This window comes from Stigmatopora nigra, chromosome 15, assembly GCF_051989575.1.
Source record: "Stigmatopora nigra isolate UIUO_SnigA chromosome 15, RoL_Snig_1.1, whole genome shotgun sequence".
In the NCBI taxonomy this organism is placed as follows: domain Eukaryota; kingdom Metazoa; phylum Chordata; class Actinopteri; order Syngnathiformes; family Syngnathidae; genus Stigmatopora; species Stigmatopora nigra.
Genome location: NC_135522.1, coordinates 1,292,473 through 1,317,764, shown reverse-complemented (window position 1 = coordinate 1,317,764; position 25,292 = coordinate 1,292,473). Strand labels below are relative to the sequence as shown.

Here is a 25,292-nt window from a genome sequence, read left to right as displayed (position 1 = left end):
TGTTATTTACATCACATTTTGTAAATGTTTGTCACAACAAAAAATGTTCTATGAGTATGCAATAAAGTTTAGACAAAACTTTATTTAAAGTTACCTTTCTTTGCATACCCAATGAGCGTGCTAAATACAAATAACAACAAGTAACGAAAACATTAGCATGATAGACTCGTCATGCTAGCAGTTACTTCATTTGGCTAATTGGGTTTCTAAAAAGTAACACCAACTGAGAAAAAAACAACTACAAATTACAGCTAAATGACGACTCAAACATGCAGACAAACTGATTTTAAATTACAGCTAAATGACGACTCAAACATGCAGACAAACTGATTTTAAATGAGCTAGTTAGCTTTTATGCTAATCAATACATGCACACATAATAGAAAATACTCCAATACTACACAGTATAAAATCATACTCTACATAAAACAGAGTATATGCCTTGTGCAATTGTGGATTTACTACACACAAGCCATCTTGCTTATAATTATTATTTTTTTTGTTTGTTTTTAAATGAAACAGCAATGATACTCTTTGGCATCAATATTTCCCAGCATGCCACTGTGCTGGCTCACTCTGCTTAATACATTAAACTATACATATACTTTTTAAAATAAGCTTTTCAAGAAGCAAAAGAAGAAATAAATCCACTGTTAATACTTGTGTATGACAGTAATGAAGTAAAAATGAAAATGTTTAGTATCAAAAAACTTATACAAATATTATGCAAATGTAACTAAGCACTTATTCTTGAATCGTACCTTTACTCTTGTAATAAATACACATTTGGCAGAGAATTGTGTGCTCATAGGCATAAAATCCCTTTTTACTCCATTTGCATTATTGCACTCAAAACTCCGCGTAGAAATAAATACTGGTTGTAAGGCTTTATAATGTTATGTTTACATTAAATTTTGCTGAAATCAAAAAGGCACGACTCATCACAATTTCTGATAAATAAAAAAAACTCAATAAAAATGCCTCTGCGATACATACCTACAATATATCAAAAAATATTAAGTTAAAAAGCATTGTGTTATTAAATCAGCTAGCTGAACAAATAAATTAGTTATGCAAGTGGATTTATTACTTTGGTTAATGTTGCTTTAGATTGTCTGATTCGAACTGTTTTGTTGAATTATTGTGATTTAATATAACAGACAGAGAATATTATTGAGGGTTTTTTTTGGGCGGAGTTCCCCTAGGGCTCCATACTAAGTCCAAATATTTTAACCTTAAAATTTCAGAGTTTGAGTTAAAAGTTAGTCTAGGACTGTAACTTAGATTAAAATAAATATTATTATTGTTTTGCTAATAGAAGTCATGTCGCAATTTCTGCATGTAAAGTCAGCCATTTTATATTAAAAGGCAAAAGGTGACGAAAAACATAGATACATGTAAAGCATTTTTGTTCCCTTTTAAGAGTTATTGAAACAATGCTGGAGTCGGGATTCTTATTCTATTCTAAAGGCACTTTAAATGAAGATGGATTAAAGGTTAAGTTGAATCAAGTATGCACTTTGTTATATTTTTTTTCTCCTAAAAAAAATGCTTTCCTTTGGGCTTTTAAATTTGGTGTCGCATGAAATGCAAAGAGGGGTGCCGGAACATACCTTAATTCCAAAAAGAAACCAGAAAAGTTTACCAAAAGTAAATATATTTCAGATTGGTGGCCATTTAACCCAATTTAAAGCCTTAAATATCAAATCAATTTTGACGACGAGGGCTTTATTTTATACCTGTGAATGGTTGTCCTTTTGTCTCCTCGTGCTCTGTGATTGGCCAGCTACCATTTCAGGGTGTCGGCCACCTCGTGATTGAAGTCGGCTGGGATGGGGTCCAGCACCCCCGCCGCTCTGGTTCAGAAAATGATGGGGAAAAAAAATGATGAAATCATTATAAATGTCTATCGCCGTCTTTGTTTAAGAAGTGACATTAAAAGTCGGGATAGTTAATAATTGTAATTAGAGACATTGTGAAAAGCATGACTGGACGTTTGGTCATCAGTCAAATGTACTTAGATATGAAACTCTCTCTCTTAGATATTAAACTCTCTCTCATCAATATTATTTTTAGAGATGGTTTCAACAGTAAACTCTCTGTCACCAAACGTCCGACGACCAAACGTCCGCTCACCGTGAAAAGGCTTCATTTGGAAAGCAACTCCACTTAACCAATCATCACCAACCTTGAACGCCAACCAACGCGTTACAGCCTATTGGAATCCTGCCGTTTGTCCGCCGTTGCCGAGACGACCAGCCTCTTCCTGCCAAGTGGCGGTCCATCCGGGTTGTTGACGTTCAAAGACGCAAGACCGTTGTGCGACGCGGATCGCCCCACCTGGGGGCGCCACTGAAGCCCATCCAGACCTGTCCTGGGGGCGGAACCGGCACTGGTGCTGGGTACCATATGGCTGGAAGTGGTGTTGGTGGTGGATAGCATGTTGCTAGAAGCCAGGCTAGCAGGCACCATGTTGGCGATTTCGTCAGTTGGCGAGCGTCCGATGCTTCCGTCCACTTGCGCTCGGATCTCAGGAGACACAGACAGCTGGTACTGCGGAACTGGACCGCCATCGCCGCACTTGGGGTACAGGAATGTCTTCATCTGTCCTTTCCCCTTGACGTTTACAGTCCCCCGATAGTCAAAGTCGTAGTCCATGGCGCTTAGCACGCAATAGCTCTCCTCGCTAACCTGAACGCGGCATTCCACGCCGGTGGTGTCCATACGGGAGGCGATATTAACCGTGTCGCCCCAGATGTCGTAGAGGAGCTTGGTGGTCCCGATGACGCCGGCGGTGAGGGGGCCGTGGTTAAACCCGATGCGCAACTTGAAGCCAAAACCTAGCATGTTCTTGTTGAAGTCGTCTACTACTCGCATCATCTCCAGGGCGAAGTCGAAGAGGGCTCGGAGGTGGGCGTGAGGGTGGGCGGCGTCGGCGCAACGTTGGGCGTTGAGGCCGGCCGCCGCCATGTAGCTGGCGCCGATAGTCTTGATCTTCTCGATGTCGGCGAAGGCGGGCGTCCGGAGAAGTTCGTCGAAGTCGCCGATGAGTTCGTTGAGGACGCGGTAGCATTCTTTACCGCCCTCGTAGCTTTCCTCGTAGAATTCGCCGAAGTTGACGATGCTGGCGAAGATGACGCCCACGTCGTCGTGGTTTTTGGAGTAGCTTTGAGTCACTTTCAGTTGCTCGGCTACGTGGATGGGGATGATGTTGCGGAGAAGCCAGTCCGCCTGATCTCGCATGTTTTGGATTTTGATGCGGTGTTGGTCCGCCTCTACGTTGCCGTGGTAGTGGAGACGGTAGCTCACTTCGAATTCGCGGTTTAGGAACCAGACTAGGAGGAGGAGTAAGGAGAAGGCCACGCAGGCTTCGGGGACCAGGAGTTCTTGGAAGTGGACTCGAATTGAAGGCTCATGTTGGATTGCAGAGCCGTTGATGTTGCTTTCGTCTAACCTGTGAGGTGAGCGTTTCCCATTAATAATAATAATAATAATTAAAAAAAATACATATTTAATCCTTGGGGGTTGGTGACAGAGTTGGCCAAAGTATGAGAATAATATAATATTATATATATAACATTTCTGTGACCCTTCTTTGTCCAATATTGACATATTATCAATTTTAAAATATATTTAAAACTCTTATCAATAGCAGTTCATTTGTGATACACATCTTCAAGTCAATACTTGATGTGTGCAACAAAATAATATGAATAATATGAAGTTTGGAAGGAAACCTTACCAGAAAAAAAGATTTGCAGCAACTCTAGAAAAACAGAAGCATAGATATCAATGAAAATATTGATACATCAATACAATGCCATTATTGTTTTTTCTTTAAGTCCACTTAAAAATACCATAAATATACTCATTACTAAAGAAATGAATTCATTCCCAACCAGTATGAACAACGTTGTTAAGAATATTCAACTGCTCATTACTGAAAAACCTAAAAAAGAAATGATTTTTGGACTAAAAACAGAAAAAAATGATTCAAAAATTACACTAATAGATTTAAAAGGGGGAAAATCAGGAAATTTAATATACATCTATACTCTTCATTTTAATTTGATACTAAAACAGAAAGTCGGCACTCATCATTTACTTTCCCGGGCCGCACAAAATGATGTGGCGGGCCAGATTTGGCCCATGGACCACCGCTTTGACACCCTTGCTCTAATACTTTTACTGTTTTTACCCATTTCCCATGAATATTTATCATTCCTACCTTGTTAAAAAAACACCCGATTCTCATTGACGTTTTTAAATCTGCGACCAATCGCTTAAATCTCACCTGCAGGGCGACGTGATGAGCATCGAAAGAAGCGCCATTCCCACCAAAGTGGCTAAACAGGAACGCATCCAGTAGCTAAGTTGGCAGGAATTACAGAAGTGAATGATGGCGATGATGGCGGCACAGCTGACAAACGTGGCGGACTGGATACACACAAAAAAATACACTTGCAATACCACTAGCATCCACCAGGGAAGACAAAACAAAATAACATTACACTCTACCTGAACAGAATGATGCATATCGCAGGTGACGTGAGAGAAAACCGCCAAAGCGGGCAGCGAAACCGTCACGGCGCCCGTCAGGTGACGCGGAATCCAACCCGAGACGGCTTTGGTGAGGGTCCGAGTGCATTTTAGGGCGCCGTCCATGTAGAACGCCGTGCTGAGAAGAGAAATGACAACATAATATGAAAAAAGTACATTTCTGTCATGATTTTGGCATGTTGTTTTCTTACTGTATGGCAAATAAGAGTGCTAGAGCCTCCAAAATGGCAGCCACGGTCGTGACGATGAGGGCCGGCGTTGGGAGGCTCAGTCGGGTGACGACGGGGCGGAGGAAGCATGCTATCGACAAGGCTACGAACACGGATGAGCATAAAAGCATGTCCAAGAAAGAACTGAATGTCGGGCTGGCGAAGGTCTGTGAGGATGCTTGGTTTTCCACCTAGTTCAAAAAAACATGTTAAATTCCATTAGAAAATTAAGTTTAGCAAATGTGTCCCTGGTTGAACCCCAAAAAATGACAAAAGTAGAAATTATTAAACATTTTAGTGAGTTAAAAGGTCAAATATGATGGCCGTATAGGACTAAAACAAACTCAGGACTTGTTAAGTAAACGTGCAATTCTTCTCCACACCCGCAGGGGGCAGTCAATCACCACAAAATTGCCAGATTTTTTTTCTACAAATTTTATATCTAATTCGTCATAGTTCAGTCATATGTGTGCGATACACCAGTTTTTATGAGAAAAATATGTAAATATATCATTGTATTAAAATTTTAATTCAAGATGCCAAAGTTTTTGTGAGTAGCTGTGTTGTTTTTTTAATAATAATTTACTGAAAATGTCCTTAAGACTTCATTTGTGACTCTTGTTGAAGGTTAAAATATAATCTTGGCCATATCGGGTTGAACGGTAGTCTTGTTATATGAAGGTGCATTACCAAAGCCCACCAACAGAGGGCAGACTAGCCCCACATCACATTTAAAATGGCACTTTTGTCATTTTCTGTCATATTTTTAATGCATCCATCAACACAAACCCATCTTACTGATAAAGTCGATAAGAACAATAATTATCAGATACCAGAAATGTAAGAAAAATGCACCCTAAACTAAAAAAACATCCCTTCTTCCTACTTATGTGCATTTATCAGTCTAACAATAATTAAATAAACAAACATACCTCCTCCTGGTAGCTTATCTGATAGGCAGACTCCAGACTTTTATCCAAAAATGTGAGGCACAGCCTATTAATGGGCGGTCGGTAGAAATAATCCTTCATCAAGCTGTCAAAAGAAAACAAATCAGACGAAGTCATCATCATAAATATACGTATTTTCATGACTATAAGGCGCACTTAAAAGTCTGAAATTTCCTCCAAAATAGACTTATAATCCAGTGCGCCTTATATATGGAAAAAAATAAAATGTGTCATTCATTGACGGTGCGCCTTATCATGCGGTGCGCCTTATATATGAGAAAATACTGTATATTTTTCTCACCTGTCCCCTTTAATGACGTCCACAAAGTGGGCGTCGCTCCTCTCCCGGAAGTTTTTGGAGCGTAGCGGCATGAGCGCCGAGTGGTCCATCCCCAGCGCCCCGACGGCCCACGTCTTCTTCTCCTTCTCCTGCAACATCTCGCACAGCGAGGTTTGGCTGTTGTTTAGAGGTTCCAGTCTGGGACTCAAGAGGCCGTTGAGGGCTTTGGAGCCGCATTTGGTGCCCGCCCCCTTCGAGCCGGGAGAGTCCTGTGGGGTGGCGTGGAAGAGTTGAGGCGTAGTTGTGCGCTCTTCGTCGTAGCTGTGGTCGGTGTTGCTTTCTTCTGGTGGTTTTTCGGTGGGGGGTACGATGACCACGTTGCAGGACGGGCATGGGGGCTGTGGAGGAATGGAGGAGGGGGGGGGGGGGGGGGGGTTAACCGGGGTCGTGATGGTTGGTTTGCGGGCCGCTTTAACGTCAACTTGATTTCATGTGGGCTATTTTAGATTTTATATTTAGATTTTTTTTAATAAATGGATTAAAAGAACTGGATTAAAAGCCCTGAATATTAAGTTTTTTGTAGAAATTTAAAACAATTTTTATTTTAGATTTTTTAAAATATATTTTTAGATTTTACAAAAGGATTTTTGAACTAAAAACACAGAAAATGGATTAAAAAAATGATAATTATTGATTTAAAAGGGGGAAATCAGGGCCTTTAATATACATCTATACTTTTAATATGATCCTAAAACAGAAAGTCGGCACTCATCATTTACTTTCCCGGGCCGCACAAAATGATAAGGCGGGCCCAGATTTGGCCCCCGGGCCGCCACTTTGACACCAGTAATCTAGGAAGTCAAATGACAACAACATCGGTGCATTTTGGTTTCTAAGCTGACTTAACATGGCCATTAATATAATTAGAAATAAAATGGAGCATAAAGTAGGACGACCATTGGCCCAAAAATACTCCCCATTAGTCTCTTTTCACTCTGATTAACCAGATCAAGTTCCTCCTTACTTTTTTATAAACCTGGCGGGCCACAGTGTTGTCACCGTTAAAATAAGACTGCAAAAGAAAGTCCAAAAAGTAGATATCTTAACAAACTATAATAAAAGCCTGTTTAACTCGCACATAAGTAAAAGCTCAGAGTTGTCTATGACAAAAAGTACATGCTTTTCCCCTTGCTCACCTTGGCAAGGCATGAGGCTGAAGGTTCCCCGCCCACCGGAAGCGCTGCCCGAATGCAGCATCTTGCGTCGGGGTGCTCGGACGTCGACCCGGAGCAGCTACAAGGAGGAGGAGCTTTCTCCACTTTGCGTCCAGAAATCAGGTAAGTCCTCAACCCTAGAAAAGACCAGATTAATTATATATTTTAAAAAAAAATTGGAAATATTTACCTGAAAAACCCTTACATTAACAGACCCCTATTAATCATTCTATTCCCAATTTTACTATTATTACTTTATCGCTTGTTTGTTGTTGAAATAAAGAATTGCCCTGCCTAAAATGGCACAAAAGTATAAATATATTATGTTATATATATTCGAGACGAGCCAAGGACAAGAGTCATAGTTGCAGAAAAGGAGTGTGACATGAATGGAAAGCGAGAGTGATAAAAGGTCAGGGGATGACCTCTGTTGGGAATATCTCAAGTACTTAGCGCCCGGCACGCCCACGCCGGCGCGATGTTAGCAACAGACGCCAGCGACAACCGGCTGTCGTATAGACGGAGGAGCAGCTGACAGCTGGGAAGTGGACACGGGGGGACACGGGGGGGACACGGAGGGGCCGTTCCACAATGTTAACTTGTCACTAATATTTTCTTCCCAGTGAGGACACGCCACTTGCCAAGAAATGTAAAAAAAATACTTTTGAAGAACCAGATTTTCATTTACACAAGTGGATAGCACGTATGCTTCGCAGTTCTATGATCGAAGGTTCAAATCCTTGGTTAGTTCTGACAATCATGTGTGTAGTTCATATGTTCTCCACATGCCCATTAGTGTGTGTGTTATGCTCCTTGTTAGCCTCTATTGCTAACTATGCTAAAAAACACTTTTCCTAATCATCCCCTTCTCCTGAACGTTGGTCTGGAATTAGCATTCATGTCGAAACAGCGCCCCCATTCTCGGTGGTGGTTGAAAAGTGTAACTGCAGTTCAAAATTATATTTTCTCTATCATAAATTATTATTGTTAACAAAAATTATATGACGATAATTATCATTATTGTTTAATTACCCTGCTCTACTCCAACTCATACTAAAGAACAATTTAGCAAAGAATTAGCCTAGCATACATGTTGCTAGGATGTGGAAAAAAACAAGCAGTGTACCCAATGAAAACCCACACAAGCACATAACTTGAAAACCACAAATATGTATACCAAAACCCATCTAGGATTGAACCAGCAATCGGGCTAACAACATTTAAAACATTTAAACCCCAAATAGTCCCTGCCTCCATTTATATTTAATCCCTTCTTCGAAAACAAGCAGTTTAAACATCCCACAATCACCACCGAGGCGGCCCTTTGCGGAAAATAATTGGGTATCAACTCAATAATTAACCCCATTACCCATTTCCACCTTTTCCCAAACAATAAAAGCCTTTAAATATAACAGGCATAGTAGCTCTGAATAACCGCAATATAATTTCCTTCCTCCAGCAAAAAAAAAAAAAAAATAGGAACAAAATAATTCATGGCACAGGAAAGACCATCTGTGCATGTCGTGTACATCAACGACCCCCCCCCCCCCCCCTCCCTACCCTGCGCTAGTCATCTACCCTCATTCATAATTCACGGAGCCAATTCATGCGGCCTGCCGTGCGCATTAACGAGTCGACGTAGCCGCTAACATAGCTGGGGGGCGGAGCTACGTGCGTGGGAGCAGGTGTGTGTGTGTGTGTGTTAGCGTCATCCATCACGATCTATAAAAACTAGCGTGCAAAGACATTTTCCGTGCCCTCCATCACAAAAGAAGGAACGCCATGAGTCATGATCGCCATTTACCCGGACAACGAGGTAAGCTGGTCACGTACGACTCAATTACAGATAAATAACACTTTTTGGGGGCATTTAGATGTCACAAAAACAGCATCCGAAAATCCAAATTACAAAAAAACTTGACTTTTAAGTATACAGTGGCTATTTTGGTCGCCATTTTGTTATTAAATCTGATTTCCAGTCAAGCCCAACTAAAATACACCTCAATTTCAGCAGCCAATCAATTTGCTGAATCGATAGTTAATTAAAAATACATATATAGGGGACTACAGAACGAACTGAGGTTGAATAACTAAAACCGTAGCTAAAATGATCCGAGTTCAGATATAAAAAAACAGAAAAACAACCTACTGACGTCCCTCATATTTTCCAACCAACCTCTTATCCCCCCTAGTAAGAGGCCTGTCCTTTCAGCTCCTTTAATTGTCCGTTGCCACAGCGATTAGCCTGGGCGGGCCCGGGACACCATGTGTGTGTATGTAGCGCATGACGCTAACGTAGCTTAATATGACAAAGCTGAACCAAGTCCACGCACTGCTAATAAAAACGTCAATTGGTCACATTACCCCACCTTAAAAAAGAATTTCCAACCATTTCCATCCAAAAAAAAGCCTTATGGGGGGGTTAACATGTCATGAAAATATATAAAAAAATCCAAAAAGCTATACAAATACATTAACTATTTTGTCAGAGAGGCAAGTTACCATAAATTGGATGCATTGGGGTGACAATTACATCTATTCTCCATTACTAAGCGTCTCACAATCTTCAACACAACGACCCCCCCTTGTTGCCAGGACCCCCCCCCAAAAAAAAAAAAAACAGGTAGAGCAATCTGCTGAGTTACAGTGCGACAGCGCAGCGCCATTAAATGACTGCGGCCCTATAAATCCGCCTTATCGCCACGGCGCAAAGAGCTTTCCTCCCGTCTGGTTTTAATGGCTCCATGTGTGCTCACGGGGCACGAAAATACCCTCAAAAAAGAAGTATACACACACTGTATTTTAGCCAAAAGACCCTCAAACTCAACCACAAAAACCTGCGATTCATGGGGTGGTTTCTACTCCAATAAAACAGTTAGCAAAAATCTACTTGGCACAAAAAAAGTGAAAATTTCGATTTAGATCCAAAATGGCGGCCCGTATGGGTGCAGTTTCTGGCTCTTTGCTCTCCAGTAGCACCAATTTTGTTCTATGTAACTGTGTATAATGACAATAAAGGTTTTTTTAATTTGATTTGATTTTACCCGGACATGAACCCAGATGCTCTTAATCTGTTTTCTGGATTTAGCGAGGGAGGAACCATTCAAATTGAATCTTTAAATTGAAAACAAAAGCCTAGTCACGGTGTAAATGAGCAGGCTGTTTTTTTTGGACGTCAACAACAGTGGATAAGAAGTTCACAGTGACATTTTTTAAGGAGACAGAGCAACACAATTGCATGTACTTACGTCCCTAGGAAACGGAGACCAATTTAGCTAACAGATGTTCACAGAACAATGGCGCTAGGGAGTTAGCATTAGCAATATTAGCAACCAGGCCTTCCCACTTTACATGAATTGTAATGTCTCTTGTCTAACATTCATACTTATGAGCAATTTAAAGTGTCCAATCAGCCTAAAAGAGCATTTTTTTAATATGGGAGGAAACTGGAATACCCAGAAAAAAACCCACAAAACTCAACACAAGTAGACTTGACCTGGATTTGAACCCAAGACCCCACACTGTGAGGCCAACACACTAACCACTCAATCACAGTGCCGATATTTTGGCCTATATCAACCAAAATGTTATGCTAGCTAGCATTAGCAAAAACAAAATACAGCATTTTCTTCACATATCTCATTTTCTGAACCTCATTAAGGTCACAGGGGGTGCTGGAGCCAATCCCAGCTATCTCCGGGCCTGAAGTAGCCAGCCTATCACAGGACACAAGAACATAAAAGGACAACCAATCACAGCTAGGGGCAAATTAAAGTGTATAATAAGCTTACTATACATGTTTTTGGAATATGGGAGGAAATTGGAGTACCCAGAGAAAACCCACACATTCCTAGTAGAACACGCAAACTCCACACAGGTGGACTCGACCTGGATTTGAACCCAGAACCCCAAAACTGTGGGTCCTACGCACTAACCACTCAACCCAATTGTGGCCTATAGCAACCAAAATGTTATGCTAACTAGCATTAGCAAAAAAAACAAGTATTTTCTCATGTAGGCTAAATAAGTACAAGCAAATCAGGATTTATTTACTTGACGTCTACAACCAGCTGGGAAATATATCTGACTCAAGTGTGACGTAAAAAAATGAATAGATAAAAATGTTTTGTATCACTGGGTGTACCAAATGAGGCCGCTGAGTGTAGGTCAAGGCAATTTATGTCCCAGTAGGGAAAACGGCTATTGTTCACGTGCGTAATTCGATCCTACGTCAGGGATTTACGGCAGCCAATCGAAACAACGGATGGCTTTTGAGTTTTTTTGTTTTTTTTTTGGCAAGACGGGAAGAAAAACTCGGACAAATCTTCGGGGAATCGGAAGATGGAAACGGAATACGTTGCTGGAGGAGAAGTAAACGGGCCGAAGGATGATAACGCTGTCCGAAGAATTTATCATCGGGTCTGAAAGGAGAAGTTTTTCTCGTTAATCTCGGCCCATAAATCACCGGTTGACAAAAAAAACAAGGCAGGTTTCCGTTTGGGGATTTTTTTTTTTTTTACACTTTGATGCTTACAAAACTAGCCACAGTGATTCATTTGGTAATATCAGGCCAAAAAATATTGGAGGACATTTTTTGGACAATGAGATAAGCTCCAGTGGAAATGAGTCAACGAGATGGAACGGAAAACAATACAGCTGGTAACGTAACAGGGATGTTGTTAGCAAAAGACGTTAGCTAAAAATATTTTGTTGATGACCCTTTTGTTCATGTTTTTTTTATTGTTGCCTGAATTTAAGACATTTTTTGCATTGAAATAAGACTGAAAAAAACTAAACGTAATACCCATTTGCAACGCTAGGGGGCACATATATGTTTAAAATGAATACTGACCAATTTGATGATTAATTATTACAATTTTGTTTATTACAATAGATTAGGTCATTTTTTTAACTAGGAGCTATTGATTTACGAATTAAATCGCACTTTAGTTTACATATTTAAAAATACTAAAATGCAAATATATTGTTATAATTACTATTTTCAGATGTCTACTGTCATTGTTGTCTGTATGAAATTTGAATTTGATGTTGAAAAAGCTATTTTTCAAACATGAGGGTTGTCACGGTCGTCTTATATTCGGGTCAATACGCTAAAAAATAGCCTGGCACATTCCCAAATGAGTATTTTCTTCCAAAAGCCTCAAACTAACGAGGTGGCAAAAAAATGCCGGAAACAGAACACATTCAGACTGCAAATTCCACCCAAGGGAACCCTTAAAAAATGCCTCAGTTGCAAAAAAATGACAAAAACAGAACACATTCAGAAACACTTAAAAATCCCGGGAAGCCGGGCCTACCTTTCAACTGATCTGCCACCACACTCTGTCCGATTCTCTCGTTGACCCGCCCATCTCGGCGTTCGTAGCGGTCATCCAGAAAGTCGGCGGTGGCCTGCGAAAGGTGCACCTTCCCGGCCACGCCCAGCTGCTCCATCAAGTTCGCCAAGTTGACGTCATTGGACCAGACGTCAAACTTGAAGCGCTTCATGCCCAGAATACCGCAAAGGATGGTCCCAGTATGGACACCCACCCTCATGTTGACCATCTCTCGCTTCTCCTGGCAGAAGCGTTCAATAGCCTGGATCATGCCCAGGCCCATTTCCACGCAACAGTAGGCGTGGTCTGGGCGGGGCTCTGGGCAGCCGGCAACGCAGTAGTAGCAGTCGCCTAGCGTGCTAATCTTCTCGCAGCCACTCAGCTCGCAGAGTCGGTCAAAGCGTCCAAATAGGTCGTTGAGGAGACCCACCAAGGCGTGGGCCGACTTGTTGGCGGACATCTTGGTGAAGCCTACGATGTCGGCGAACAGGATGCTAACGGGTTCCATCCGCTTCATGTTGAAGGGCCGGAAGATGATCTGGCCTCGTGGGATGGAGCTCTTCTTACGTTTGTGGCTTTTGGGGCTGGAGACGGCGGCAGCGGCACCCCCTGTGGAGTAGCGCTTGGCGCCGTGGTCGCCCGGGTCCTCGTCGCCCTGTTTCATCAGTTCGTCCGCTACGATTCGAGGCATGACGGAGTGGATCATGCGTTCTTTCAGGGCTTTTTCCACTTCCAGGTCTTTGCCATGCATGATGGCTTGGCCTACTTTCAGGAAGGTGCTGCGAGAACGTACTTCTGACATCACGAACAAGTGGACGCCGATGGCGTGGGCGCACAGGTGGAGTAGCGCCTTAGCGGGTCCTAACCAGACCAGGGCGGCTAGTTCTGTTTCAGGTGCCAGACCAGTCCGGGTGAGACGGAACCAGCCCAGAGTCTCGAAACAAAACGAGTAGAGGAACCCTAGTAGGATGGACGCGAATAGGCGAAGGTGGAGGACGCTGTATAGTAAGAGGAGGACTTCAATGCAGAGGGAGAAGGCCCCCACAGGGGAGATGCAGGTTTTCGGGTGGGATGGGTCCATTGACAGGGTCTCCGGATCTCCAAACCCGGATGTCTGGATCTGAGGGGCCAGGGTCAGCGCGAAAGTGACGGCCACCAACAGGAGGGACGCCGCGTTGTGCCACCGAAAGTAAAACTCGGTCAAGGTGAGGAGGAAGAGGAGCCAGCAGAAGACGAGGAAGGACGCGGTGGGGATGAGGAAGACCACCCGGTTGCAGCGAGATGGGTTGGCGGCGAAGTAGACCCCCCATAGGAGTGCGGCGGTGGATAGGTAGAAGAGCACGTAGCGGAAACGGCGGCGGATTTGAGGGAAAGAACGTTCCCGGCACGCCTCCTCTAGGATTGAGGAGTCGAATTTGGGGTCCCAGAAGTGACCGGCCGACCTTTCGAAAAGGAGGGGGAGTCTTTTATGGGAGCGGAGGCTTTTCGCTAACGTCCTCTTGGCTGACGAGTCGCCGGAGCTACAGCTGGATGAGATGCTGTACTTGCAGTTTTTGGAGCCGGGGGTTCCACCGCCATGTTTGTGCTTACCGCCACCGCCGAGTTTCACGGAGACACCCTCGCCGCTGGAGTCGCAGTTGACCTCGGTGTGGCGAGGAAGGAGTTGTTGGCGTTGGGGGGACGCCATGTCCACTTGACAAAAACGGAACGCCGAACCTCAGTGATGTCAAGGGGACTTGAACTTTTGGCTCAAGGAGATCCAGGTCCACTTAATTTCAGTTTTTGATATCATTGCACTCTTCGTGACACACTTTGAAGTTGTTTCAAAATAGAAAATTAGACACAAGAATGTGGAATGCCGGAAACAAGGACTTTTCCAGTTGGAAGCTTAAGGCAATGTGTTAGCGGAATGCAAACGGGGGGCTGAAGGAGGGTCTCCAGCTTGAAGGCAATGATTAAGCCCTTCCAAAAAAAATCGACCAGAATTCCTTCCAGCAATCAAACTTTGACAACAATTAAAGGGACAGCAACAAAATACAATATATTTTTTCTTCTTCTACTGCAACAGATGCTATGGAGCCCCTTAAAGATCCCACCCAACAGTTTTTCTAACCCGGTTTCCTGGTTATGGCGATGGATTCGGACCAAAAAAAAACAAAAAAACAATACGTGACTTGATAGTCTTGAGTGAAGTTCTTGCGGCTGGAAATGGCAGACGACAAGGGGAGAAACGAAAACCCTCCGGAGGAGAATTTCAGGCTAATTAAAAGGTCCCCACGGCTAATCCCGACGCAGTTCCACGGCACGACGACGTCTTCATTCAACCACCCAGACACTTTAATTGAGAGCTTGGACACTTACTCACTTGCACCTGCGGTTCTTCGCGAATTAGAAGGCAGCGTTAAATGGAATTCCAGCCCCCGATTTTCTTCTTTTCCTCCTCCGGGGTAAGGCGGAGGTTCTTTCTTGTCACCAGCCGCCCTGACGACGCCGAAGCCGGCGACAAACATGCGAGTGGGGGTTTTTCCTTCCCAGGCGAAAGCATCTTCCGCGTACCGTTACGTCTGTTTGCGGCAGCGTGAGACTGTTGACTGAGTGAGTGGCAGAAAACGGAAGGAAGGGGAAAAAGAAAGCTCACGGGATGTATCCAGTCCATATCCGAAAAGTGTGTCAAAATAAAAGAAATAATCGGGAGAGGCAGTTGACCGAACTTTACTATGTGAGAAAATAAAAGGGAAATATTATTTAAAAATGTTAGGGAATAATGCATTTAATCTACAAGAGGAGGCATTTACAGGTCACTTGTGTCGGAAAGTAGTTTTTGGAGGTTTAACGAGTCACGAAAGGGGAGGAAATGCGGTTGGTATGTCGTCATTACATCGGAGTTGTTTGGAATTCTTCTTCTTGGGTGTTTGGAGGTTCGGGGCGTTGGAAATGAGCTTTGTTGCCGTCTAGAGGATTTGGGCAGAAGTGCAACCGTGCCTACGAGGCTTTTTTAAAAATTAGCTATGAAAATAGTGTTTTTTGCAAGACATTTGCGCCTAACAATTTGTTAATAATACTCAGAGTTAATTAGATTTAATTAAATTACTAATTTAAACCCATCACAGAGCAAATAACAATTATTTTTGGCAATTCAAACATATTTGGGCATCGCATTAATTATTTTAAAAAGCGCTTAACTAACTCCAGACATTCCACCATTTTGCTAATGACTTTTAATAAGATTTCAAAATCCCCCCCCACCCCCACCGACAACCTTTACTTTGAAAAACGATTCCAACTGATGTTAAATCCTCACTTGACCCCTCTTGTGAACGTTTTTGTGTGTGAAAAGCAGACAAAAGAAGAAGAACGTCTGGGGAAAAGAAAAGCGTGACGACCTATAATGAGCTTTTTATGGATAATAAACACCATCGATCACGGCAACTTAGATGTGCTGACTTGAAATTCTTTTCATCATTTTGCCTCACAAACAATTTCCTGCCCGACAACAGCACCTCTGATTGGCTAAGACCATTTTGCATGCATGACATTAAGCAAACCTTCTCTTTTTTGCCTGGAGAGAAGTCCTTCAAAGATAAAAAAAAGCTGCACAATAATGAGACGAGTATCATTTACATAAAAGTGAGTTTGAAGAGAAGCCAATTTGACAATTAACCTTTGCTAAAGAATCCGTGTCTTTAAAAACAATCAAGAAGAAGATGGCTTTTTCTGGCCTAATAAAAAAGCAGATTTGGCATTTTGACGTCGGATTGCAACATACGGCTGGAAAATATCAATCAGTTCAGCATTAGAAGTTACTGCAGTTGTCAACTTCTACACACACACACACACACACACACACACACACACACTTGCAGTCACGACAAACTGCAATGCAGGTCTTCTATATGAAAATCAGAATTGAAAAAAAATAATGAAATAGACTCCTATCTCTGACAATTTTAGTCCACAAGTTAATTAAGAAAAAAAAACATATTTCCACTATATTTGAATCCTTCTAATCAACTGAGATCATCATATAATGAAGGCTAAAATAAATATGAATGAATTATAACTAGTTTAAATCTCATTATACTTGTATATAATGACAATAAAAGCATTCTATTCAATTCAATTTCATATTTAACATTTCCGAAATCTCAATTTATGAATTATGTCGTTACAGGAAAAAATAATAATCGTCTTTTAAATGTCTTTTGGGTTTAATTTTGCTAGGTTCAAAGACACTTGATAATATCCGTCATAATCATTCATACATATCACGTCATGTAGCAATGGGTATTGGGTTTGATTGACAGTAGCGGAAATAAATAAGACAAAAAAAAATGATGACCTTTGACCTCTGCTCCCAGATTCACAGATGGCCGAAAATCACATGGTTTTGGTAGTACGTTAAGTAAAAAATTATGGGATGGCAAATGCATGCGCAAAAAAAATGCAAGGTTAATTGTTGATGTTGTTTAGTAATCTCTGCCCTTTTAAAAATAATAATTTTAGCAAAAATTATTTTCCAATTCCTGTTTTATTCACATAATAGTGGTTTGGTTATGGGACTGGCGGTCCTTCGATGCCCACTTTCTTCACATCAATCTTTCAGCCCAAAAAAAGCCTCCAAAGTTATAATAAAATCTGTTCCACAACTGACAAGATGGTCACTTAAAAATAAATAAATGATATATTTTTCTTCTATTTCCCCAAAAGAATTAACTTGCGTTTATCGTCCAAAGACAGAAAACAAAGATGGGTGCCATTAAGATTATTTTTTCAAATTTATCTTGTTTGCCTTCTTTAACTAATAGTGCTCATAAGCCTATTTTAGCTTTTGCCGCAGACATAACAAACAAGACAACCAAGAAGGCCTTATTGCCATATTTCGCTTAAACCCGTTAGCTAAAACTAAAACGGATGCTAACGCCGTTTAAGCGATATCAATTGGAAGTAAATAAATTTCATTGGCTTATCCATAATAGATCTCCTCGATTTAAAGGAACGGAAGTGCAATAAAATATCTTCACCCCCAAAAATGACAGAAAAGTTCCAATTGGGGTATTTGGCGCCCTCGTAGCATCAGGTGACCTTTGGTATTTTGTTTTTTTTCCATTTTTTTCCATTTTCTGAGGCATAAAACATCTTGTCGTTGACCCTTTCCTTAAACTGGGCCTTTTCCAGACAGATGACTCCGCCCCTCCCTCCGCCCCGCCCCCCAGTCCCAATAAATGCACCTTTGGTGGTCTCCTGAGGAAATTCAAGCCGTCCCATCCTATCTTCACAATAAAGGTCGTCATCTTTTTTTTCAACCCCGCCCCATTTCTCCCGACGGAAACCTTCAGCCCCGCCCACCTCCCTTGGGGATTCCGTCAGCCCCGCCCCCCTCCCCCGGTCGCTCTTCGTTGGGGAAAAATCTCAGTTCTTCCGGTATCGGTTCTTGGGCTTCTCTCCGCATCCGGTGGTCTCGCAGGAAGAAAGTCCGGGTTGCTTTCCCGAGTTGATGCCGCTGAGGAGGGCGGGCAATTCGTTGGTGATGGCCTTCTCGATCTTCTCCAGCAGGCATCCGCCGATGTAAGAGCACTGGGCCGCCAGGGGCTTGAAACTGGCCACGGGGTTGATGCCGAAGAAGTCGCGGTAGGCGTCTCGGTTGGGAAGGTCGAACTTGCTGACGTTGGTCTTGGCCAGGATGGACTTGAAGATGTAGAACTTGTCCGGGTCGTCCACGATCTCCTTGAAGACCAGCTCCGGGTCGCTGAAGAAGCTCATCTTCTCCTTGAAGGTCTGGACGTAGCGGTCCACCAGCAGGCCGTGGATGCGGACCCGGATTCCGTGTTGGCGGATGAAGGCGATCTTGTTCTCCATGCGGTTCTCGATCACCTGGTTGAGGTCCTCCAACAGGGAGATCTCCTCCCGCTTGAAGAGCTCGCGGCTGGTGTCCGCCGCGTAGTCGTAGGGCCAGAAGGAGCTGACGTAGACCCGGGGAGGCTCCGTCACGTTGATGAGCGGGGCCAGGCTCCAGAAGAGGGCGCCGTACACTCGCATCAGGTCTTGGGTGGCCAGGTTGTCGGCCTTGTTGAGGATGATGCGGATCTGCGACTCGCGGCCCTTCAGTTGACGGAAGAGCATCTCCAGTTCCAGGCCCACGTCCAGCTTGGTGGGGTCGAAGACCACGAAGATCAGGTCGGCGCGGTCGATGAACCACTGGCAGACGTCGTTGAAAGGGTAGCCTGTGGCGGAGAGACAGAGAGAGAGAGAGAGAGAGAGAGAGAGAGATGTTTGGTGGGTCCCCGGACATTTGGTCCCCGGACAATTTGGTCCCGGGACATTTTCGTCAACGGACATTTGGTCCCGGGACATTTTCGTCCCCGGACAGTTGGTCAACGGACAGTTGGTCAACGGGCAGTTGGTCCCCAGGCAGTTGGTCCCCGGACAGTTGGTCCCCGGACAGTTGGTCCCCGGACAGTTGGTCCCCGGACAGTTGGTCCCCGGACAGTTGGTCCCCGGACAGTTGGTCCCCGGACAGTTGGTCCCCGGACATTTGGTCCCCCGGAGAGTTGGTCCCCCGGAGAGTTGGTCCCCGGACAGTTAGTCCCCGGACAGTTGGTCAACGGACATTTGGTCCCCGGACATTTGGTCCCCGGACATTTGGTCCCCGGACATTTGGTCCCCGGACATTTGGCCCCCGGACATTTGGTCCCCGGAAGATTTGCCTAACCCGGATATTTGGTCCCCGGAAGATTCGCCTAACCCGGACATTTGGTCCCTGGAAGATTTGCCTAACCAAAGGGTGTCAGACTCGGGTTGGTTCGTGGGAACTTTGGTCGGAGCCATTACCTCGTTCCTGCTGCTTGCGATTCTCGATGATTCCCGGCGTGTCCACGAAGGTGACGCGCTCCAGCAGCTTGTGAGGCATTTCGATCCCGATCAACTTCTCCAAAAAGTTCTGGCCGAACTTCTCCAGCGGCGAAAAGGAGCGCGAGCTGTCGGCCGCCATCACGATGCCCTCCACCGAGCGGATCTTCTCGCCGTGGGTGATGACGGTGAATTCCGAGGTAGTGGGTTCGGCTCCTGAAAGCGCCCTCCCGTTAGCATCCCTTTTCGCCGGTTAGAAAATGATGAACGGTCGCCAACCTGTGTAGAGCTGATAGGGGCTGTCGCTCAAGCCCAGGAGGTAATTAATCATGGAGGACTTGCCCACGCTCCACGGTCCCAGGAACAGCACCATGGGCTTGGAGGTAATTTCGCCATCTGCGGGAACGAGAAACCAAAAAAAAAATATGATGATTCATTGCCAGCCATTCCATTTTAATTAAATTGCATTTAAATATTGCAAAGCTTTGTGGTAGAAGAGCCCACTGACTAAGTTTTGGGAAAATAAAAGCAATTAAAAATGTTAAGTTGACACATGGCTATTTTTGGTCTATTGGTACTTCTCTTTAAAATGTCATTATTGTTTCATATTTGTAAACAGAAGCAGAAGGGCTACTTTAACACCAAAAATATGATGAGTCATCGATCAGTTGCATTATTTTTACTGCACTATTTATGCTAAATAATTATCCTGCATTGCAACCATATGTTGTACATTAATTACCCATTTTAGAAGCATAAACAATATTCTTATTGATTCTTTTAATGGTTAAAATGTACGTTTTAGATCAATAATAAATACCAATGAGTTTTTCCACCCACATTTGTTGTTAGCATCATACGCTAATTAGCTAATACTACGTGGCACGTGCACCCCCCAAGGCAAATGAGAAGTGGGCGGGGGGATGGCCAGGGAAGGGGGCGGAGCCATGCACAGGTAAGCCCCAGCCGCACCCACCTGTGGCGGGGTCCCCCAGGGTTCGTCCAGGGTAGGCTGTTAGGTGGGGGTGAGGGAGGGGGCGGGGCAGGGAGAGTGAGGAGAGCATGGTGAGGGAGGAACGGGTGCCTGGAATCTTGCTTTTCATACTTTGGATTATGGAAAGATGATTGACAAGTGGGATTTTGGGATGCACACAAGTCATTTAAAAAGAGACTTTTTAAATGGCACATTATGAGATTAATTAATAGAATGAAATGGAGGGGAAATGTGTTTCAAACTGTGTACATATGATAAATAACAATTGAAAAAAATGTTTCTCCATCAGAAGCCATTTTAAAAGAATTTTCGAGTCCCCAAAATGGCTTCCTCAAGGGAAGAATAGGAAAACAAGATCAGCTTTACCTGAGATTTCATGCTGCCTCAGCTCATTATATTTGTAGGCCTGCTCCATGGGTTTGATGGAAGAGTGGTAGATCTTCCGTAACCTCTGAACGGCGGCTAGATGGGGGGAAAAAACATTAGAACCTTTAGTTTTGTCCGGGTTGGTTTGGGAAATACAAAAATGGGACGTTTTTGGGAAATTTAAGAGCGTTTTTAGACGTTATGTTGATGGAAGTGGAGGTAGGAGAAAGTGTACACGTTTTCAGAGAGAAACTGCACCCCCTGGCGGATGGAATGAGTATAGACTTTCTATGGGTCACCTGCATAGTCTGCTGCTTTTTCTTCGGTGGCAAAGCGAAGAGTTTCCTCGATGTGAGATCGGTCTCGGAGGATGGATGTGAAGTCGTCTTCTTCTTCGTCTAGAAAAAGCAGAAAATAAGATTATTATCAATAATAAAATGGGGGAAATTGCACAAGACAAAAAGATAAACAGTGTTGTGCTTTGCAATTTATTATTGTGCTTTGGAGCTCAATGCTAATTAGCACATTTTAGCTAATGAGGCCCAAAATATATCACTTTTTTCACTTTTTATAATGTATAACCACAATTATTTTTTCCAATTTTCTTAATCATAGTTTTGTTGATGTAATGGTGATAGTTTCACGGCTGTTGAAAAAAAATAGGAATAAAAAATTACAGGTTTTCTTTTTAAAGGACAGTTTCAAAATGGCCAAATTAGCCCAAAATAGAAGAACAATACCACAACTAATCATTATTAATCAATACTTTTGCGACTAAGAGTCTTTTAGGAGTATGATAGAACTTTGGGGTCATCAAGCCAAAGGTCACAGAGGTCATTAAATACATTTCTTGATGAAAAATGACGTTTTAGTGGCTCAAAACAAACGTTAACCAAATATAGCGACCAATCCCAATCATTGGACGGTCTGGGCCGTCTAAGGGTACCAAATTTTGAGGTGGTCCGTCAGATAAAAAGCCACGGCGTTGATATTGTAAGCTCTCCGATGACTTAGCCGACAGCTGTTAGCATGCGCCCGCGCTGAAATTAGAACGCAACCCCCGAAAATAAACCTACATTTGTCGGGCATCACAATGGGATTTACAGCAAAGGTAAGAGCCAATCATCTGTCATTTCTCATCCAGATTTAGCCGCCAATCACACCCCTCGGGCAAACTATATATAAGTAGGCGGAGCCGAGCGATGGCGGGAGGCGAACCGCTAATAGAGTTGTGAACGCATTTTCACGATATTTGCGGCACGTTTGTTAAAGACGATCCGGCGGCAGCTGTGGCGCCGACAGCAATAAATAAACCAAATAGTGCCGTTGCTATGTACACATGCTAGATTAGCGTAGCGCTAGCTAAGAGGGCTGGGCGCCATTTTGAATGTTTACTGGAGGTTTATGGAGTCAAAGCACGGAGGAACGAGATGCCGATCGATCGCGATATTGAGGTGAGGTGATCGATGAGGATACGGGAAGGTTGGAGGCGGGGCTTTTGGGGCGCGAGGGGGGGATGGAGTCCAGTCGAAATTGAGTCCGGGTGCTATAAATAGGACAGACTAATGATTGGGAAAGACAAGGTGAGAACAAGAGAGGAACGCAAATTAAAGTAAAAAAAAAGACAAGTATGGTGCTTAATCATAGATAATACAATTGTATATTGACTTTAAAAATGTAGAAATAATATTTCTGGTCTCTTGTACAGTATGGAAAATGTTTTTTTTTGGAAAATTAGTATTTTTTAAGGTGTCCTAGAATATGTAATGTTTATTTTAACTATGTTTCCAGGTAATATAATTCAATAAATTGTAGTTTTCACATACAAAATAAAATTCAGCCTATTGACAATTTAAAAATTAATAAATAAATAAATTAAAAAAATTAATTTCTGATTAATTGTCAGGAAACAAAAAACAAAAAACATCTATTTTATGTTGAATGATGATTTTTTAAACTTTGCAGGGACGTTATCGACATCCAATCCATTAGCAATCAGTTAAAGACTATAGATAAAAATAATACTAATAATTTCAGTTTTTTGGTCCTTTTCATTGAAATGCATGAAATGAAAGGATTGTCCCCGCCAAATGGAGTTGGCCCAAAGAGTCCAATTTTTGGAGGAGTAGGCCAATTGGCCAATATATTGTTATACTAAGGATGGTGGGATGGAAAGGCCAAGCAAGCCTCAGAGTAGACTTGAAAGTAAACCTTCCATGGGATCAGATTGCAAGGTATAAATTAGATTAGTGACTCCACCAGCAACTGCCACCATTACAAACACACACACATACATAGATACATAGGTCTCCTTTTCTAACATATCGAACGCAAAATGTCATCTGAACCAAAAACTAAATTCACAAAAACGGTCCCAATACAATTAAAGATCACTATTAAAAAGCTATGTTCAATCTGGTTTAAAAAGATTAACAAAATTAAAAAAAAAATCAGTATATTTTATAAACACACACACATCAATGTTTCATACTAATTATCCTCAAAATAATCGCGGGGTGCTGGAGCCTATCCCAGCCAAATCTATGCTGTAGGCAGGAGACACCTTGAATTGGCTAAAATAGTTTTTTTTTTAATTAATTGGAGGTCTAACACCGAAATTCAGATCTAAAATATATTTTAAAAAATGTTCTGACTTCGAGCATCGATTTAACAAATAAAGCTATAGTTTTTTCAGTTATCATTTTTCAAAGCGGCTCTGGGAATAAAAAAAGTTTGCGCTAACAGGTGGCTAACCGCCACCTTTCCATTGCTCCAAAATAGTCCCACAATGGGTCAAAAGGCCAAGATGGCGGTGGCGAAGGAGGCGGAGTCAGTTGGGCCAATTTTAACTGTCCACTTGGACAAAGACGTTTTAGACTCTTTAAGTCTCCCCCAAAAAGGGACCCCAATCCCCCCCAGCAAGGCGTTGATCCGATCTTAAATGTGTCCGTCCTTGGGGAGGGATGACTGGTCTTCGGGACGCCATTCAAGAGATTAACTTGTTCGTAAATGGCGCCCTCTTTTTTTAGATGCCGCTTTTGTCTTCGCCAATTGAAAATACCAAAAAGAGCAAGACTAACATTAAAAGGAATAGCGAGTGGTAAATACTGGGGTGCTAAAGGTGGGGATGTCCCATCATGCTACATTCCATTGGAAGGAAATCACAGAAGAACGATTATGTCACCGCTTGGTCGCCGGGGGCGATTGGAAGCGCCTGGATCAGACGGTTATTTCCGTCAAGGGTACTCAAAGACTTTTTGAAGCGAATTTAAAAATTATTATTATTTTAGGGAATTATAAACATGATTGGAGTATGTTTATATGGCCGTCAATCAAATTTACGGGATGGGAAATCGGTCCTGAATGCATCATTTTAAGATTGGCTTTTTTTTTTAAATGCGATGACATAATCGATATAAATTGGTTCGGAATCGGGTTCGAACTCTAGTAATGACCCCCAGTCCACGTGGCCCCTCCCGCCCAGAGACGCCATGTCCCTACAAGGCCAACGGCCGGGAATAAAGTGGGGGCGCCGAGTGACGGCAGCTGAAGGCCGAATGGGCCAGCCCAGGGCGGGAGGAAGAGGAGGAGGAGGACGAAGAGGACCGGCGTCCGAGCCCAGTGTTGGGTTTCAGGCGGCCTTCCAATCTTTGCCCCCCCCCTCTTAAACCTCCTGGAATCGAACAGGCGCCCCAACGTTGGCTGCCAATTCGTTCCACGCCATCCCAAGGACGGACAAGGGTGTATTAGGCGTCCAATCCCTTCGGTTGTCACTCGAAGGGATTGGACGTCAGTTCGAAAGGTCGTTTTTGAGTTTCTAAAGTTCTAAACCAATGTTGCGGGGTGAGAAAATGTGGAAAAATATGAAAAATAATAAAGTTTTCTTACCTGCCGTGGCTTGGAAAAGCAGCAAGGTGAGCAAGCAGCAGACGGACACGACGCGAGCCTTCATGGTGGCGGCCGGGAGACCTCTGGCCGCCCCGCACACGCTATATATACACCTAGAGCCTGGTGGGAAGGTTAGAGGGCAAAAGGGGAGGGGCCTGTGGTAGGGAGGGCGGGGCAATTTTGGCAAAGGGGGGTCATACGCGGCGGTAACGTCATTTTGTGATTGGCCTCGTTGAAATGGGATTTGTTGGGAGTGGGATTTTAAAAAATGGGGGCGGAGTCTTTGTCAAAATAAATGTACACTTAAGGTATTAACGTAAATACCAGGAAAAAAATAACAGTATTATTTGGGGATTTGGAGTATTTTTGTTTTGATTACTTTTTTAAAGGAAATGAAAATATTTTATTGAAAGAAAAAATATTATAAATATAAAGGGCAAAAGGGGGTGTGGCCTAAAGAGTGACTTAAATATATAGATATTTATATATATATATATATATATACAGTATAGTTGATTTTAATTTGATATTTTTCAAATACAACTACTTTACTTTCTATACTTTTTATCATAATTGCAATGTGGGCTTTATGATTATGTTTTTTTGTACTTTTGGTAATGTACATAAAATACAATATTTAAAAATTAAT

At 42.9% G+C, this 25,292-nt stretch overlaps 2 protein-coding genes across 2 annotated transcripts; both read right to left on the bottom strand.

Moving 5' to 3' along the window:
* Positions 1-327: 327 nt before the first annotated feature.
* Positions 328-15,136, bottom strand: adcy9b (adenylate cyclase 9b). The gene is made up of 9 exons (XM_077733684.1): positions 12,532-15,136; positions 7,196-7,350; positions 6,021-6,397; positions 5,702-5,804; positions 4,752-4,960; positions 4,519-4,678; positions 4,295-4,437; positions 3,743-3,766; positions 328-3,454 (listed from the first exon to the last, which is right to left on the bottom strand). Exons 1-9 carry the CDS (start codon positions 14,234-14,236, stop codon positions 2,209-2,211), a joined length of 4,122 nt encoding a protein of 1,373 aa, XP_077589810.1. The 5' UTR covers positions 14,237-15,136; the 3' UTR covers positions 328-2,208.
* Positions 15,137-15,834: 698 nt separating this feature from the next.
* srlb (sarcalumenin b) lies at positions 15,835-24,809 on the bottom strand. The gene is made up of 6 exons (XM_077735407.1): positions 24,644-24,809; positions 21,055-21,153; positions 20,756-20,851; positions 19,675-19,791; positions 19,378-19,611; positions 15,835-18,770 (listed from the first exon to the last, which is right to left on the bottom strand). Exons 1-6 carry the CDS (start codon positions 24,705-24,707, stop codon positions 17,959-17,961), a joined length of 1,422 nt encoding a protein of 473 aa, XP_077591533.1. The 5' UTR covers positions 24,708-24,809; the 3' UTR covers positions 15,835-17,958.
* Between the last annotated feature and the right edge of the window lie 483 nt (positions 24,810-25,292).

Coding starts and splice junctions, on each gene's coding strand:
- adcy9b (XM_077733684.1), bottom strand. CDS start 14,236: ATGGCGTCCCCCCAACGCCAACAACTCCTTCCTCGCCACACCGAGGTC. Junction 7,351..12,531: donor GGTGGCAGATCAGTTGAAAG/GTAGGCCCGGCT, acceptor GGTCTTTTCTAG/GGTTGAGGACTTACCTGATT. Junction 3,455..3,742: donor GCTGCAAATCTTTTTTTCTG/GTAAGGTTTCCT, acceptor CTCACCTCACAG/GTTAGACGAAAGCAACATCA.
- srlb (XM_077735407.1), bottom strand. CDS start 24,707: ATGAAGGCTCGCGTCGTGTCCGTCTGCTGCTTGCTCACCTTGCTGCTT. Junction 21,154..24,643: donor GCTTTTCCAAGCCACGGCAG/GTAAGAAAACTT, acceptor TGCTTTTTCTAG/ACGAAGAAGAAGACGACTTC. Junction 19,612..19,674: donor CCCCTATCAGCTCTACACAG/GTTGGCGACCGT, acceptor GGGCGCTTTCAG/GAGCCGAACCCACTACCTCG.